At 47.3% G+C, this 17,355-nt stretch overlaps 1 protein-coding gene across 23 annotated transcripts in view; it reads left to right on the top strand.

Annotated features, from left to right (window-relative positions):
- dock3 (dedicator of cytokinesis 3) overlaps positions 1-17,355 on the top strand; it is a 939,092-nt gene that overhangs the window by 639,188 nt on the left and 282,549 nt on the right. For all 23 annotated transcript variants that reach the window (XM_069936839.1, XM_069936837.1, XM_069936835.1 and 20 more), the window contains one exon: positions 2,311-2,417. In XM_069936839.1, coding sequence (XP_069792940.1) covers positions 2,311-2,417 — 107 coding nt within the window. The remainder of the gene's footprint in view (positions 1-2,310; positions 2,418-17,355) is intronic.

Raw genomic sequence — 17,355 nt, 5'->3', positions numbered from 1 at the left:
TCCAACGTTCCTCTAATTTTTTTTATTAATGGCTGATAATTTAGTTTGTACAAGTGGCTTAAGTTATTGTCTAACCTGATACCTAGGTATCGGATTGCTTGTGTTTGCCGTTTAAATGGTGATTCTTTTTTAAGTTTTGTATAATCCGCATTACTCATTGGCATGACTTCACTTTTATTTGTGTTGACCTTATACCCCGATATTTCTCCATGTTTCTCAATCATGTTCTTATGTAGTTCTTTTATTGATATCTCTGGTTCCTTTAGGTATACTATAACATATACTATACTATACTACTTAAATCTAGGCATACCTGCAAGTAGATGTTCCCAGTCTACCTTTGTCAGGTCCACCCTTGTATTAATGAAATTGGCCTTCCCCAATTAAGACCTTTGGTAAAGCCATTCCTATCCTCTTCCATCACTATATTAAAATATGATTAGGGTCATTTTCTCCAAAATGATCCCCCCAGTAACACTTACTCCATCCACTTGACCAGCTAGAGAAGGTGCAGTAGAGATTTGCGCTTGTTAGTCTATTTATATACTGCATCGTAAAGCTTTCCTGGACACCCCAACAATAATCACCAATAGTCCTATAAAACAAAAAACATTTATAAATTCATGTAGATAATCTCCCTGGGATCCATCCAATATGAAAACCTTTGAAAAATCTTTTTCTCCAAACTTAATTTTGCCCTTAAGGTTGTTGAGCTTCATGGTCCTTATAGATTTTCTTATGTTCTGTAGCATCAAGAACAGGCTTCACTATCTCAATATTTCCATTGGCGTTTAAACTTGCTAACCTCTGATTTTGTTATACGTGTTCGGATACAAATTTGCATTTTTTAATCTATTTAACTCGCTTTGCTTGGGATATTTAGATTCAGCAGTATGCTCGATGAGAACTTTGATGATCCAATCTTTCTGCAACATTGATTTTCTGGATACCTCAGTTAGTTTGAATTACAACTCTTTTATTCTTGATTCCACACAGTGCCAGGCAAAGTAAACTTAAACATCAGAATCACTGCAGCATTCTTTCTTGTGTCAGCTCTATATTTAACATTAACAGCTTCTAACTCTCTTTTCAAACATATTTCAAATGACCCTTTCTGAACGAATTTATGACTTTATGATCTTTGAAGATGTGGCAAGTTACATTGAAGTGTTCATGAAGAGTGTACTGTAATACCATAATTTGTACTGTAGCAACATTTGCTTTCAGAGATATAAATTACAAATGTCACGAGAATTTAATCTTTCTGTTGTATTTCTTCTTTCATGTCACCTGGGTTGCCTTTCCACAACTTCATTTCCTAAGCCTTGAATGTTAAACAGTTTTTCTTAAGGCATTTCTTTGCGAAAACCTAGTGAAAATGCAAAGCTAGTGAAACTCAGCAGGTCAACAGTGTACTTTATATAGCAAAGATAAAGATACACAACCAACATTTTGGGCTTGAGCCCTTCACCACCTTGATGAAGAGCTCAAGCCTGAAACATTGGTTATGTACAGATATGTCCTGCTTAACGAATACTCATTTTACGCAAATTCGCTTTTACAAAGAAACCTGTGTTCACTTTCCAAAGTAAATTTGAATGGGTTTTTGCTTTTACAAAACTAGCCTTCAATAGTAGTGAATGGGTCTTCGCATTATGCCATTTCAGCTTACAAAAGGTTTCATAGGAATGCTCTACTTTTGCAAGGCGAGGTATACCTGTATCTTTGACTTTGCAATATAAAGAAAACGGTTTGATCTGCTGAATTTCTCTAGCATTGAGTTTTTATTTCAATCACTGTGTGCAGACATATGTGTTTAACTCTTTGTCCACACTAACTGGTTGCAACTTCATACATTAATGTTTACCATATATCCATATTGAGCTATATATTTCAGAAAATCTTAAGCTCAGTGCTGCAGTAAAAGCATGCAGTCCACATGTTTTACCAAAAAAATTCAGAAAAATATCTGGAAAATTGAATATTGGTTATAAATCAATAAAAACTGAAGTCATTAATAAAAAGTTATCATTCAAAGTTATGTGTAATTAGATAAAAAGTGTAAAAGCAGAACACTGATTTTTTTTATTAAGAGTCATTAAGATAATGTACAATCACATTCCCAAGCAATTTGAGCAATAACTTTCATCTTCTGGGAGAAAGATGAATATTGTGTCTCTGTTCCTTCTATCATGATGTTCACTAAGATACATGTGCATGGCTCACCATTTTTTTGGTACAAATAAGTGAAGATTTTTCCTTTTTCCTCCTTGTCTGCAGTTCTGATTTCATTATCCTGTATTTGTTTAGCAAAAGACAAAGGTGAAAAGAAACTATTTGGCTTTGCATTTACACCACTGATGCGAGACGATGGTACAACACTTTCGGATGACATCCATGAGCTCTATGTTTACAAGGTAATTGTCAACTCATTTATTCATCTGCAAAAAATAATGTTGCATGTGTATATAAGTTTTGTATCCTGACAACAGGCACTCAAATTCAGCCCCTTTCAATAGTCCTTCCAAAGGGGACTGTGCAGAACTTGAAGCTGCTGCAATTAATACCAGTTACACCTCCCTGCATTTAGAAATGTGCTGCAGCCATATACACTTTCCAGCAATGTGCTGGATTGCAAAAGTATCCTCCTTCTTCATAAATCTGTTGATTCACTTAGTCGGTGATTTTTTTTCTGCACTCCCTAAACTCGTCCCCAGTGACATTTAGAATCAGAGGCCCATTTGCCAATAACTTTTAAAAATTCTCAATAATCATAGAGATATTATCACTCAATCCTTCATAGAAATTCTCATGAGCATCTTTTCTCCCTTTGTGTCAGTATTCCACTCCCCTTCTAGCTTTCCCACTCCTTCTAACACATTGATACACATCACAACCAAGTACACCTAATCTGTGAAAATTATCCTGATTTTGTTTTAATGATCCTGTGGAAATGTTGAGGTCACGTGCATAGTGAGACCACTGGATTTGTCCCACAACCGCAGTAAAGAAGCCTTTTAAATACAATGTTCAGTGTCTATCATGTTAAATAGAAAACACTTTGACATCCTCAAAGCCCCAGGAACCCTGGAGATGTCATAGTTGTTGCCTGTAGATTATTACAGTCATTGTCAGCAGTAATTTACATAATCAGATTTTATTCAAACTCAGCAGTTAGCAAGAAGCAATTTTGAAATAATCAGTTTAGTATACTGTGGAACGCCCTTGTGTGTTTACTATAATTGGTGCTAATCTAAATACAGAATTGAAGGAAGAAATTACATATCAGCAAATCCTGAACCTTGCATATCTCTGGTTTAAACAGGATTGTTCATTTTATAATACTTCTGCCATGAATGACGTCAATATTGTATCAGTGTAGAGTTATGACATTTTCCTCTTCATGTCTGTGATGATACACTGAAAGAACTATCCAATTAAAATATTATTTTCCTTGTGATTGTACATTTTTCCTTCTCCTTTTTCTTTTTGAAAGTGATGGCTGAATCAGTTTCCGATCTCAGTTCAGGTAGTGCATTCCAGAGGTTAACAACTCACTGCATATGGTCAATGGTCACTGTATAGAAGTTGAATTTTGAAGCTCCAAAGGAGTTGGGAGAGGAAGGGGGACCCACGCCATCTTGTGTCGGACGACTGGGGGGGTGATTTGTCCCATCTATCCGTGCGTTCACTCGGCCCATAACACCACACCCCACCTCCAGAATCACTGCCACCCTTTAAGCAAGTTACCATACTGTCTTCAGGCAGGTGGCCTCTGTGTCTCACCTGGGAATCCGGGGTGGGCTGGTCTGAGTCCAGATGCGCCGTCTTGAGGCAGACAGTGATAAACCTGTCCTGCCGCCTGCCAATGTTCAAGGTGAAAACAACACCATCACACTGCAACGCCTTGAATGGGCCTTCATAGGGGTATTATAGGGGTGACCCTTCCTGTCCTCTCTGCATGAAAACGAATTTGGTGGACTGCAGGTTTGCCGGGATGTGGCAGGGTGGAGAGCTGTGTCGGGAAGATGGTGAAGGTTTCTGTTTACCCATTTTTTTCCCTCAATCACTGGAGGACATCTAGAGCACTGGGTTGTAGGCTGGGAGAGTTGAAGTGAATGTCCTGGGATGGTAAGCAGGGATCCGTACACCATCTAGGTCTTCTTTTGGTGCTGTGCAAATTCCTAACAGCACCTATGGGAGTTTGTCCATCCAATTAGGGCCTCGTAGTTGAGCTTTCAGGGCTGCTTTTAGGTGCTGGTGGAAACATTCGACAAGGTTGTTTGCCTGAGGATGGTAGGCCGTGGTGTGTGTAACTGGCTGCTGCAGAACTTGGCTAGGTTGGTCCAGAGTGTGAATGTAAACTGGGCCCCTTGGTCCGAGGTGATGTGGGTCAGGACTCCAAAGCATGCAACCCAAATGGACAAGAATCCTTTGGCGTAAATCTCTGTGTCACATGTGGGGCAGGGGTATCGCTTCCAGCCAACAGGAAAAACAGTCGATTACTGTTAATAAACACCACATACCTTGGATCATGGGGAGCAGGCCATGTTCATGTGCACATGGTCAAAACAGTGCTGGGCCGGGTCGAAATTCTGGAGCGGGGTCATGGTGTGTCTGTGCACTTTGGTGCGTTGGCAGTCCAAACAACTGTTAGCCCACAGGGTTACATCACGGCGGAAGCTGTGCCACACGAACTTGTCAGAAAGCAGACAGACCGTGGACCCGATGGAAGGATGTGTCAGGCCGTGTATTTGGTCAAACATCCGCTGTCACAAGGTCGCGCGTAGGATGGGTCTGGGGAAACCGGCAGACATGTTGTACAGTAAAGTCAGAGTCCTCGGTGAAGGTCAGAAATCCCTATCTTCAGGCTGGTGATAGTGGTCTGGTAGGCCTGGACGTCCGCATCCTCTGCTTGGTCTTTGGCTCACTGAGCAACATCGAGCCCTCCTGAGGTCGCAGAGATGGCGGTCTGGATAGCGCGTCGGCCACCACATTGGATTTGCCTGCAACGTGGTGAATGTATACTTGGAAATGTAAGAGAGGTGTCATTTTTGCCTTCTGAAACCTTGCTGAGTACATGGGTGAGTGGTTTGTGGTCTGTGTAGGCGACGAAAACCCTTCCTTTTAACATGTACTGGAAATGTCATATTGCCAGGTACAGGGCCAACAACTCACGGTCGAATGCACTGTACTTGAGTTCTGGTGTCCAGAGATGTTTGCTGAAGAAATCCAGGGGGCGCCACTGTTCATCGACCCACTGCTCCAGCACCGCGCCGACCGCTCTGTCCAGTGCATCTGTTGTAAAGGCTGGGGAGCGGAAGAATTTGGATGAGCCAAAGATGTGGCCTCCTTTAATGCTGCTTTGGTTGCCTTGAATGCTTCAATGGTTTTACGTGTCCACTGGAGCACCTTGTTGCCAAGTTTGATGAGGTCAAATAGGGGTTGCTTGAGGGTAGTCACTTCCTGGAGGAAACAATAGATGATCACCATCCCTAGGAATTCTTGTAGGCCTTTGATTATGTTCGGCCAGGGAAAACGTTGGATGGCTTCCACCTTAACCAGCAGCATTGTGTCCCCCTCTCAGGTGATACAGTGCCCAAGGAAATTGATAGTTTCCAGGCCAAAATGGCACTTAGCCGGGTTCACCATGAGTCAGAACTTCTACAACCTGTCAAAAAGGCGAGTAAGGTGTGTGCTGGCGTCAGGGCCAGCGATGAGAATGTCATCCAGGTAGACGAAGATGAAATCGAGGTCCTTGCCAACCACGTCCATGAGATGCTGAAACATCTTGGCTGCGTTCTTTAGATCAAAATGCATCTGAAGGAACTCAAAAGGTCAAGAGGTGTAATAATGGCCATTTTCAGGATGCACCGTAATCTGATGGTACCCTTTGACAAGGTTCACCTTGGAAAAAATCTGGCACCCCTGGAGCCTCGTAGCGAAATCCTGGACGTATGGGTTTGATAATCTATCTGGAGTCATTGAGTCGTCTGTAGTTGCCACATGGGTGTCAACCACTGGAATTCTTCTGAACCATGTCCAGCGGGGTCACCCAAGGGCTGTTTGAATGGCGGACAATACCCAGTTCCTCCAAGGCAGCGAACTCAGTCTTGGTATGAAGGAGTGTGACCTGTGGGAGGCGCCATGCCCATGCGTACACTGTGGGGCCTAGTGGTCTCAGTGTGGTGCTCCACACCATGTGCTGGTTTAGCGTCATGGAAGTTAGTTGCCAACAGTGATGGGTACGTGGCCAGTAGGTGGGCATACTCGTTGCCGTCCTGAGCGTGGATTCCTAATGGCGGAAAGGAACATTGCCATAGAGTAAGGGGGTATGAATGGAATGTGGTAGCATTGACCAAACAACATCTATTCATGTCCACTAGGAGTTTGTGTGCCCGGAGGAAATCTGCTCCGAGTAGGGCCTTTCCTACAGACGTACACTTCCAGTGGAAAACCATGTCTGCGGCGTGGATTGTGACTAGATGGGTGCTGAAACTCGGAATGGAGGAACTGCTGGCTGCCTGTAGGGGGAGGCCCTTGAGATTGTACTTGAGTTCAAAATATGTCGAGGGAATGAGGCTTATCTCTGTGCCCTTGTCTACTAGGAAATCCCTCTTTGTTTGCTGGCCCCTGAGGTAGAGTAGGCCTTTATGTGTGCCAACTACCGAGGCCACTATCGGCAGCCGACCTGTCCATTTCCCACCACGGCACAAGAGAAACTTGTCCGTGAACTACTCTTTGCAGACGATGCCGCTTTAGTTGCCCATTCAGAGCCAGCTCTTCAGCGCTTGACGTCCTGCTTTGCGGAAACTGCCAAAATGTTTGGCCTGGAAGTCAGCCTGAAGAAAACTGAGGTCCTCCATCAGCCAGCTCCCCACTATGACTACCAGCCCCCCCACATCTCCATCGGGCACACAAAACTCAAAACGGTCAACCAGTTTACATATCTCGGCTGCACCATTTCATCAGATGCAAGGATCGACAATGAGATAGACAACAGACTCGCCAAGGCAAATAGCGCCTTTGGAAGACTACACAAAAGAGTCTGGAAAAACAACCAACTGAAAAACCTCACAAAGATAAGCGTATACAGAGTCGTTGTCATACCCACACTCCTGTTCGGCTCCGAATCATGGGTCCTCTACCGGCACCACCTACGGCTCCTAGAACGCTTCCACCAGCGTTGTCTCCGCTCCATCCTCAACATCCATTGGAGCGCTTTCATCCCTAACGTCGAAGTACTCGAGATGGCAGAGGTCGACAGCATCAAGTCCACGCTGCTGAAGATCCAGCTGTGCTGGATGGGTCACGTCTCCAGAATGGAGGACCATCGCCTTCCCAAGATCGTGTTATATGGCGAGCTCTCCACTGGCCACCGTGACAGAGGTGCACCAAAGAAAAGGTACAAGGACTGCCTAAAGAAATCTCTTGGTGCCTGCCACATTGACCACCGCCAGTGGGCTGATAACGCCTCAAACCGTGCATCTTGGCGCCTCACAGTTTGGCGGGCAGCAACCTCCTTTGAAGAAGACCGCAGAGCCCACCTCACTGACAAAAGGCAAAGGAGGAAAAACCCAACACCCAACCCCAACCAACCAATTTTCCCCTGCAACCGCTGCAACCGTGTCTGCCTGTCCCGCATCGGACTTGTCAGCCACAAACGAGCCTGCAGCTGACGTGGACTTTTTACCCCCTCCATAAATCTTTGTCCGCGAAGCCAAGCCAAAGAGAGAAGAAGACTTGTCTTGGCATTGGGGTATGAGCATGGAAGGGCGCACCGCCGTGAGTTACAGCCCCATTTGTGGTGGTAGAAACGGTAAGCACTCTGTTTGTCTGAGCACTCGTTACGTTGTGGTTGGGCCATGGCTACTGTTGGGGGGCCCGGTGGTGGGTGGGTGGGGGGGGGGGTGCTGAACCGGCAGTGCAGATGGTGTAGATCACTTATCTGCTTCCTTGGCTGAAATCCATGTTAGATATTGCCGAGGAAATGTGCACTGGCAGCTTGGAGAGGAACAGGGCCTTGAATAAGAAACAATTTGTGTGTCTGTCCGCTAACACCACCATTTCATGCATGAGCTTGGAGGGGTTCCTATTGCCCAGACCTTGCATATTCAGGATGTGGACAGTGTTGGCTGAGTTCCAGGGAATTGAGGAGAAAATGCCAGAATTGTTCGTACTTTTCTATAGGAGGATTTTCCACGAAGGAGCTTACTTTTGCTGCTGTGCATCTGTTGAAAGGGCTGGGGAGAGGAAGAATCTGGATGGGCCAAAGATGTGGCCTCCTTAATGCTGCTTTGGTTGCCTTGAATGCTTCAATGGTTTTGCGTGTCCACTGGAGCACCTTATTGCCAAGTTTGATGAGGTCGAATAGGGGTTGCTTGAGGTACTACAGGCTTATAAACTAGCACACAAGTTTCAGTATCCTTGAGTTATTGGCGGAGAGCGGGAGGGTTGAGCTAGTGGCGTTGTTCCAGTGAACCGGTGCGGACTCGAAGGGCCGATATGGCCTGTTTCCGCTCTGTAAATGGTTATATGGTTATATTGTAGTCACTTCCTGGAGGAAACAATAGAAGATCACCATCCCTAGGAATTCTTGTAGGCCTTTGATTATGTTCGGCCTGGGAAAACGTTGAATGGCTTCCACCTTATCCAGCAGCATTGTGTCCTCCTCTCAGGTGATACGGTGTCCCAGAAAATTGATAGTTTCCAGACCAAAATGGCACTTAGCCGGGTTCACCATGAGTCAGAACTTCTGGAACCTGTCAAAAAGGCGAATAAGGTGTTTGCTGGCATCAGGGCCAGCGATGAGAATGTCATCCAGGTAGACGAAGATGAAATCACGTCCATGAGATGCTGAAACATCTTGGCTGCGTTCTTTAGATCAAAATGCATCTGAAGGAACTCGAAAGGTCAAGAGGTGTAATAATGGCCATTTTCAGAAGGCCACATCTTTGGCCCATCCAGATTCTTCCTCTCCCCAGCCCTTACAACAGATGCACTGCAGCAAAAGTAAGCTCCTTTGTGGAAAATCCTCCTATGGAGCGTAAGTATGAACAATTCCGGCATTTTCTCTTCAATTCCCTGGAGCATCCAGGGTGTTGACAACATGCCGGAACATGCCTCTGATCTGGAACTGTGACTCTGCCAGTTGTAACCAATTCCTGGACTGATTTGCCCAGAAGGGCGGCAAATACACACCCACAGCATTGGTCGCAGCCGTTGCGACTGTGGCGGTAGTAGCATCCTGCATTTTGTAACGTTTGAGTGTGTTCCAGAAGTGTTGGAACCGTCAGGGTCACCACTGTAACATCTGCTAATGGCAGCACTACGAAATGAGAGACATCCACACAGCATGAGATGAACCAGTAACTGAACTTTATTTTGAATTCGTCGCACTGCTTGAGGAGACCGCCCATTTCATGTGAGGGGCGTGATGGCCTTAGGAAGTGATGTCAGTGCATTGTGGCGTCACTCCCTCTCTGGTGGCATGCAACACGGAAGCAGCACTGTCCCCCGGACAACGTGCGTCGCCAACTGTGGGCTTCCCCTCGGAAGGGAAGGGGGCCCGCGCCATCTTGTGTCAGACGATTGGGTCGACAGTTTATCCCATCTTAACCATACAGTTGCTCAACTTGCTACAAAAGCACTGTGATATAAAAGAGGTACAGATTGAGTACCCCTTATCCAAATACCTGAAATCCGAAATGATCCAAAATCAGAAACTTTCTTCGACCGTGATCCTATAACATAACAAGTAGTGGAGTTCAGAAATCCCGATCAGAGAACGGGACATAGTGGACGTAAGTAGTCCATTATTGAGTGTAGATTTTTCAATATATGTCTACTTCAGTTAATTTGTGCATATGTAAATATTTGTATTATAATGTGAATGCATTTATCTTTAAGTCTGAGTGAATGAGTGTATTTTTAAAATGGTGTGTGGCGCTCTGTGCACCTGAAGAAAGCATAGCCACCACGTTGAGGGCCGTTATCGACTGTTTATTTGAATTTAGTGCGTGCCCCTTTAAGGGTAGTGCTGGCTCAGTCACCACGTGTGGTGACATCATAATCGCTGCCCGAGGCGCGCGTTGAGAGGGAGGTTTGAGTCAGGAGGAACCCCTGACGGTGCCATCTTCCCATGGCTGCCTTGCCACGTGGTGTTACACATGGGGCCGTTTGCCACGAGAGAGTGCACCGCCACACAACCTCCCCCAGAACCGACTACACGTCCCGCCACTTGGGCGGGTGGCCTCGGCGCTTGGGCACAGCCGTTTGTACCAGCTGTGACAAGTCCAAGTGGGCTGCCTTCAAGTGGTCCACTGTAAAAAGTTCCTCCATCCCCCCACCCCCCCATGACTAGAGTGAAAGTTCCACCGGATCGCCTGAGGACCTTATACGGGCCTTCATACGGGCACTGCAACAGTGCCCTCTGTGGCCCTTTCCAAACTAACACAAACTGTGCCGAGTCCAGAATCTTGGGGCGGTGGGATGTCCGGGTGCCGTGGCGTGATGGGGGTGGAGGGGCCAGGGAGGCCAGTTTCCTGCGGAGATCCGCCAGCAGGTTCGTGTCCTCGGGTGCTGTGTCGGCTTCTGGGTCGAAGAACTCACCGGGCAGGGAGAGTGGTGCGCTGTATACCAGTTCCGCTGATGAGGCTTGCAGGTCCTCCTCGGGTGCAGTCCTCATCCCAAGGAGGACCCAGGGCAGTTCGTCTGCCCAGTCCGGGCCGGTGAGTCGGGCCAGGAGAGCGGACTTTAGGTGCCGGTGAAACCTCTCCACCAAACCATTGGATTGCAGGTGGTAGGCCATGGTGTGGTGGAGTTTAACCCCCAAGAGTCTCCCCAGCTGGGCCCATAGTGTGGAGGTTAACTTGGCACTCCTTGTCACTGGTGATGTGCGCCGGCATGCCGAAACAGGCAATCCACTGATTGACCAAGGTCCTAGCACACATCTCCGCTGAAGTTTCTTTGACCAGGATGGCCTCGGGCCATCTCGTGGCTTGGTACACTACCGTAAAGAGGTAGCGCGCCTCCCTGGACTCCGGCAAGGAGCCGATGGCATCAACGGGGATGTGCTGCAACCTCCACGCTGATGAGTCGAAGGGTTGGATTGGGGCCTGCGTGTGTCGGTGGATCTTGGAAGCCTGGCACCTGGTACAGTTCCTAGCCAACTCCGGCACCTCCTTCTTGAGACCGTGCCACACGAATCGCTCCACAACCATCCACACAGTCATCTTCACCAAGGGATGAGCAAAGTCGTGGATTAGGCTAAAGACTCTTGCCCTCCACTGCGGCGGGACTACCGGGTGTGGTGGACCTGTGGAGACGTTGCAGAGCAGTGCATCCAGGCTTTCAGGCAACTGATGTCCTTGAGGATGAGGCCCAAGATGGCAGTCCGTTGGGCTTTTGTCTCTGCATCGTGCTGATGGGCCTGGGCTAGCTGTATATAGTCAAGGTCGGGAGCTAGAGTGTTGATGGACAGGCACGAGAGTGCATCTGCTACCACGTTGTCCTTGCCTGCCCTGTTCCAGATGTTGGTAGTGAATTCTGACACGTAAGAGAGGTGGTCTGGCTGACCACTGGTCCTTGGCCGTGGAGAGTGTCTGGGTGAGGGGCTTGTGGTCTGTGAAGACCATGAAGGATCTGCCCTCCAGGAAATAGCAGAAATGGCAGATGGCCAAGTACAGCGCCAGGATCTCCTGATTGAATGCGCTGTATTTGAGCTCCAGAGGGTGCAGCTGCTTACTGAAAAAGGCCAGTGGGCGCTATTGCCCACCAAGCCTTGCTCCAGAACTCCCCCGACCGGCGTAGCTGAGGCATCCACCGAGACCGCCATGTGTGCCTCTGGGCATGGGTCCACCAGCAATGTCACACTGGCGAGGGCTTCTTTCGTTGCCGTAAAAGCTTTGTCCGCCTCTCCTGACCAGGATAAAGTCTTCCTTCACAGCGATCAGTGTGAACAGTGGATGCATGGTACGGGTGGAACTGGGGATGAACCGATGGTGAAAGTTCACCATCCCCACGAACTCTTGCTAGCCTTTGAGGGTGGAAGGTTTGGGGAAACATTGGACGGCTGCCACCTTTTCCGGTGCCGGAGCAGCCCCAGCCGCCGAGATGGTGTGCCCCAGGAACTGTAACGACTGCTTGCCGAACTGGCATTTGGCTGCATTGATCGTGTGGCCAAACTCCGCCAGCCAGGCAAATGGTGTGGAGTTGGGCCTTGTGTTCTTCGCAGTTGCGACTGGCGATAGGGATATCATCTAAGTAGATGAACACAAAGTCCAAGTCCCTACCCACTGTGTCCATGAGGCGCTGGAACATCTGAGCTGCATTCTTTAACCCGAAAGGCATCTGGAGGAATTTGAAAAGGCCGAATGGGGTGATGATCGCAGTCTTTCCCACGTCGTCGGGGTGCACTGGGAAATGGTGATATCCCTGCACTAGGTCGACTTTGGAAAAGAGCTGTGCGCCATGGACGTTGGCCGAGAAATCTTGTATGTGGGGGGACTGGGTATCTGTCAGGGGTTTTGACATCGTTCAGCCGCCAGTAGTCTCCGCAGGGTCTCCAGCCCCCAGACGACTTGGTGACCATGTGGAGCAGTGATGCCCAGGCACTGTCTGAATGCCGGAAGATCTCGAACTCTTTGAGCCTTGAAAATTCCTCCTTCGCCTTTTCGGGCAGCAGCCGTCTGGGCTTGGCGTGCAACGGGGGGCCTAGTGTGGGGCTGTGGTGGAAAACTCTGTGCCAGGGGAAAGCGGCATTGAAGAATGGCTCCAAGATGGCAGGGAATTCATGGAGTATATCGGCGTACTCATCCCTGGTGGTGGCCAAGACGGCAATCTCGGGTCTGCGGTGTCCAAACGCATGGAGTGGAAAGTGCGGGCGTTGACCAGCCTCTTGCCCTTCGTATCGACCAGCCCTCAGGAAGTCAGCTCCCAACAGCACAGTGCCCACTAAGGCCAACACGAACCTCCAGTGGAATTTTTCTTTGCCGATCTGGATCTGCACCCTGCGGGTGCCGTAGGTCTTCATGGTAAAACCATTTACCACCTGCAGGGTTAGACCAGGAGATCAGGTGCGATCTCTAGCGCTGTAGTGGGTAGGACGCTCAGCTCGGCCCCCGTGTCCATCCGGAAATGCTGGCTAGTGGATTTATCGATGACATGAAGGAGGCTGTTCACATGACCAGCCGTTACAGCTGTCAACGGCGGCTGGCCTGGTCGTTTCCCTGGAAGCCGCAGGGTTGGCGGCACTTACGGGCTTGTGCTCCCCAGCACTGGTGAAAAAAGCACCAGGTCGGCTGGCTCTCTTCTGGCTTATGCTTGGGGGCGGCTTGTGGTCGACTGGTTCCTGGTCTTGAAACCTGGTTGAGGGCTGTCTCGTTCTCCCTCTTCGTGTGCCAGAGGGCATCCACTCGGGGTGTGACCTTACACAGGTCCGCAAAATCCTCATCTGCCAGGAGCAGCTGGATATACTCTGGCATTTGTTCAAGGAAAATCTGGTGGAAGAGGAAATAAAGCTTAAGATCCTCCGCCAGGACCAGCATTTCGTCCATTAACGCTGATGGGCTGCGGTCCCCAACCCCGTCCAGGTGCAAGAGCCTGGAAGCCCGTTGCTGGGGGGTGAGGCCAAATGTCTCCAGAAGCAGGTTCTTGAGGGTGGTATATTTACCCTCAGCTGGAGGATGATGGATGAGGTCGTCCACCCTGGCTGCTGTGTCTTAATCCAGCGCGTTCACGACGTGGTAGAATATCATGGGATCCGCTGAGATTTTTCTAAGGTGGAATTGCACTTCTGCCTACCCAAACCGCGTCCGCAGGTGATGGGTCCAGAAGGGGGAAAGCTTGATTGCCACAGTGTTAATCTCAGCCGAATCCATGTCTCTGAGTCCAGAAAGGCGTCTGGGCTTGTCGGGGTCACCACTGTGGTGCTTTCTGCACCTGAAGGAAGCACAGCCACCACGTTGAGGGTCGTTAACGACTATTTATTTGAATTTAGCGTGTGCCCCTTTAAGGGCAGCGCTGGTTCAGTTACCACGTGCGTGGTGATGTCATAATCTCTGCCCGAGGTGTGCACTAAGAGAGGGGTTTGAGTCAGGAAGAATCCCTGACGGTGCCATCTTCCCATGGCTGCCCCACCAAGTGACGTTACACACGGGGCTGGTTTGCCACGAGAGAGTGCACCATCACAGGTGTTCCAAAATCTGAAAAAAATCCAAAATCCAAAACTGGTCCCATGCATTTAAGATGATGGGTATGTCACTTGTATACAATTATCACACTTGAATTGGAAGGCATGCATGAGCAATAAGGTGAAGTCAGGCAGAATAGCAAACAACAGCACATCCCTCCCGGAAAACCTCAATGTATTCCAGCAGGAGTAGGCTTTGAGCAGGAGGCCAGCAAGCCAGTGGCACACACCTTCATCCTTGAATGGACCCACACCCACAGTCAACCTTTGCAGAAGTCAGACCAGCCTTCCTGAGAGACCACCCACAGAATGTGACTGGCCCAGATGGACTCCATGGAAGGGTTCTCTGTGCCTGTGTAAACCATCTGACGAGAGTATTCATAGGCATCTTCTTCCAAGCTGAAGTACCCACCTGCTTCAAGAAGACCACAATCATCCCAGTCCAAATAAAAATGGACTGACAAGCTTAACTAACAACTGGCTGGTGGCTCTGACACTCGCCATCATGACATGAGTCGAGATGTTGGTCACAGTTCACATTAACTCCAGCCTCTAGTTCACCCTCAACCCTCTCCAATTCACATACCAATGTAACAGGTTCATGGCAGATGCCATTTCTCTGGCTCTTCACTCGGCCTTGAAACATCTGGACAATGAGGATGCCTATATCAGTCTACTATTCATTGTCAACAAAATTGTACCAAACAAACTCATCCTCAAACTCCATGACCTTGGCCTCAACGTCCACTTCTAAAATTGTATTCATGACGCAGGCTACAATTAGTTAGAATCAGTAATGGCACCTCCTCCATAACTGATATATATCTGCAAGGCTGAACACTTAGACCACTCCTATAATCCATATACACTTATAACTGCTTGGCCAAACATCCGTCCAACTCTATAAATCTATAATCATTGATAAATTGGCAGATGACACTACCATTTTAGGCACTATCCCTAACAACAGCAAGGTAACATAGAAAATAGGTGTAGGAGTAGGCCATTTGGCCCTTCAAGCCTACATCGCCATTTTGATCATGGCTGATCATCCACTCAGTACCCTGTTCCAGCTCTCTCTCCATACCCCCTGATCCCCCTAGTCACAAGTACTAAATCTAACTCTTTTAAATATAGCTATGGAACCACCCTCAATCACTTCCTGTGGCAGAGAATTTGATAAATTCAACACCCTCTGAGTGAAAAAATTCTTCCTCATCTCAGTCCTAAAGGACTTCCCCTTTATCCTTAAACTGTGACCCCTGGTTCTAGACTTGCTCAACATTGGGAACAATCTTCTTCCATCTAACCTGTCAAATCCCTTAAGAATTTTGAAAGTTTCTATTAAATCTCCTCTTAATCGTCTAAACTCCAGCGAATACAAGCCCAGTCGTTCTAGCTTTTCTTCATATGCAAGTCCTGCCATCCCTGGAATCAATCTGGTCAACCTTTTCTGCACTCTCTCCATGGCAATGATGTCCTTCCTCAGATAAGGAGACCAAAATTGAACACAATACTCCAGGTGAGGTCTCACCAAGGCCCTCTACAACTGCATCAATACCTCTCTGCTCCTGTACTCGAATCCTCTTGATATGAACGCCAACATACCATTCGCCTTTTTTTACTGCTTGCTGCACCTGCATGCCCACTTTTAATGACTGATGCACAGCGACACCCAGGTCTCTTTGCATCTCCCCTTTTCCTAATTGGATACCATTAAGATAGTACTCAGCCCTCCCATTCTTTCCTCCAAAGCGGATAACCACACACTTATCCACATTATATTGCATCTACCATGCATTTGCCCACTCACCCAACCTGTCCAAGTCACCCTGCACACTCTTAACAGCCTCTACACAGCTCACAATCCCACCCAGCTTCGTGTCGTCTGCAAACTTGGAAGTGCTGTTTTCTATTTCCTCATCTAAATCATTAATATATATCGTAAATAACTGGGGTCCCAGCACTGAGCCTTGTGGGACCCACTAGTAACTGACTGCCATTCCGAAAGGTACCCGTTTATTCCTACTCTTTGCTTCCTATCTGTCAACCAATTCTCTAGCCACTTCAATACCATATCCCCTATACCATGTGCCTTAATCTCCTGTGTGGGACCTTATCAAAAGCCTTCTGAAAATCCAGGTAAACCACATCTACTGATTCTCCCCTATCCACTCTACTAATTACATCTTCAAGAAATTCAATAAGATTAGTCAGACACGATTTTCCCTTTATAAAACCATGTTGGCTCTGACCAATGAATTCACCACTTTCCAGAAGTGCCGCAATCACATCTTTAATAACTGACTCTAACATTTTCCCCACTACTGATGTCAAGCTAACTGGTCTATAATTGCCTGATTTCTCTTTCCCTCCCTTTTTAAAAAGTGGAGTTACATTAGCCACCCTCCAGTCCTCAGGAACTACTCCAGAATCTAAAGAGGTTTGAAAAATTATCAACAATGCATCCACTATTTCATGGGCTACTTCCTTTAGCACTCTGGGATGCAGACCATCTGGCCCTGAGGACTTGTCTGCCTTTAATCCCTTCAATTTATCCAACACAACCTCATAACTTACATTTATTTTCCCCAGTCCTTCCGTCACATTAGCCCCATGGTCCCCTATCATTTCCTGAAGATTATTCATATTTTCCCTAGTGAAGACCGAACAAAAGTAGTTATTTAATTGGTCTGCCATGTCCTTGTTCCCCATGACCAATTCACCTGTTTCTGACTGCAAGGGACCCACATTTGTCTTTACTAGTCTCTTTTTCCTTACATATCTATAAAAACGTTTGCAGTCATTTTTTATGTTCCCTGCCAACTTTCTCTCATAATCTCTTTTGCCTTTCCTGATTAATCCCTTTGTTTTCCTCTGTAGAACTCTGAATTTCTCCCAATCCTCTGGTATTCTGTCTTTCTTGGCTAGTCTATATGCTTCCTCTTTACACTTGATACTCTCCCTGATTTCCCTTGTTATCCAAGGATGTACTACCTTCCTTGATTTATTCTTTTTCCAAACCGGGATGAACAAACGCTGTATTTCATCCAGGTGATCCTTAAATACTTGCCATTGCCTTTCTACAGTTAATCCTTTAAGTAACATTTGCCATTCTAACTTAATCAATTCGTGTCTCATACCCTCAAAGTCACCCTTCTTTA

Source organism: Narcine bancroftii, chromosome 5 (genome assembly GCF_036971445.1).
Source record: "Narcine bancroftii isolate sNarBan1 chromosome 5, sNarBan1.hap1, whole genome shotgun sequence".
Taxonomy (NCBI): domain Eukaryota; kingdom Metazoa; phylum Chordata; class Chondrichthyes; order Torpediniformes; family Narcinidae; genus Narcine; species Narcine bancroftii.
This window is presented reverse-complemented; position numbering and strand designations above follow the sequence as displayed.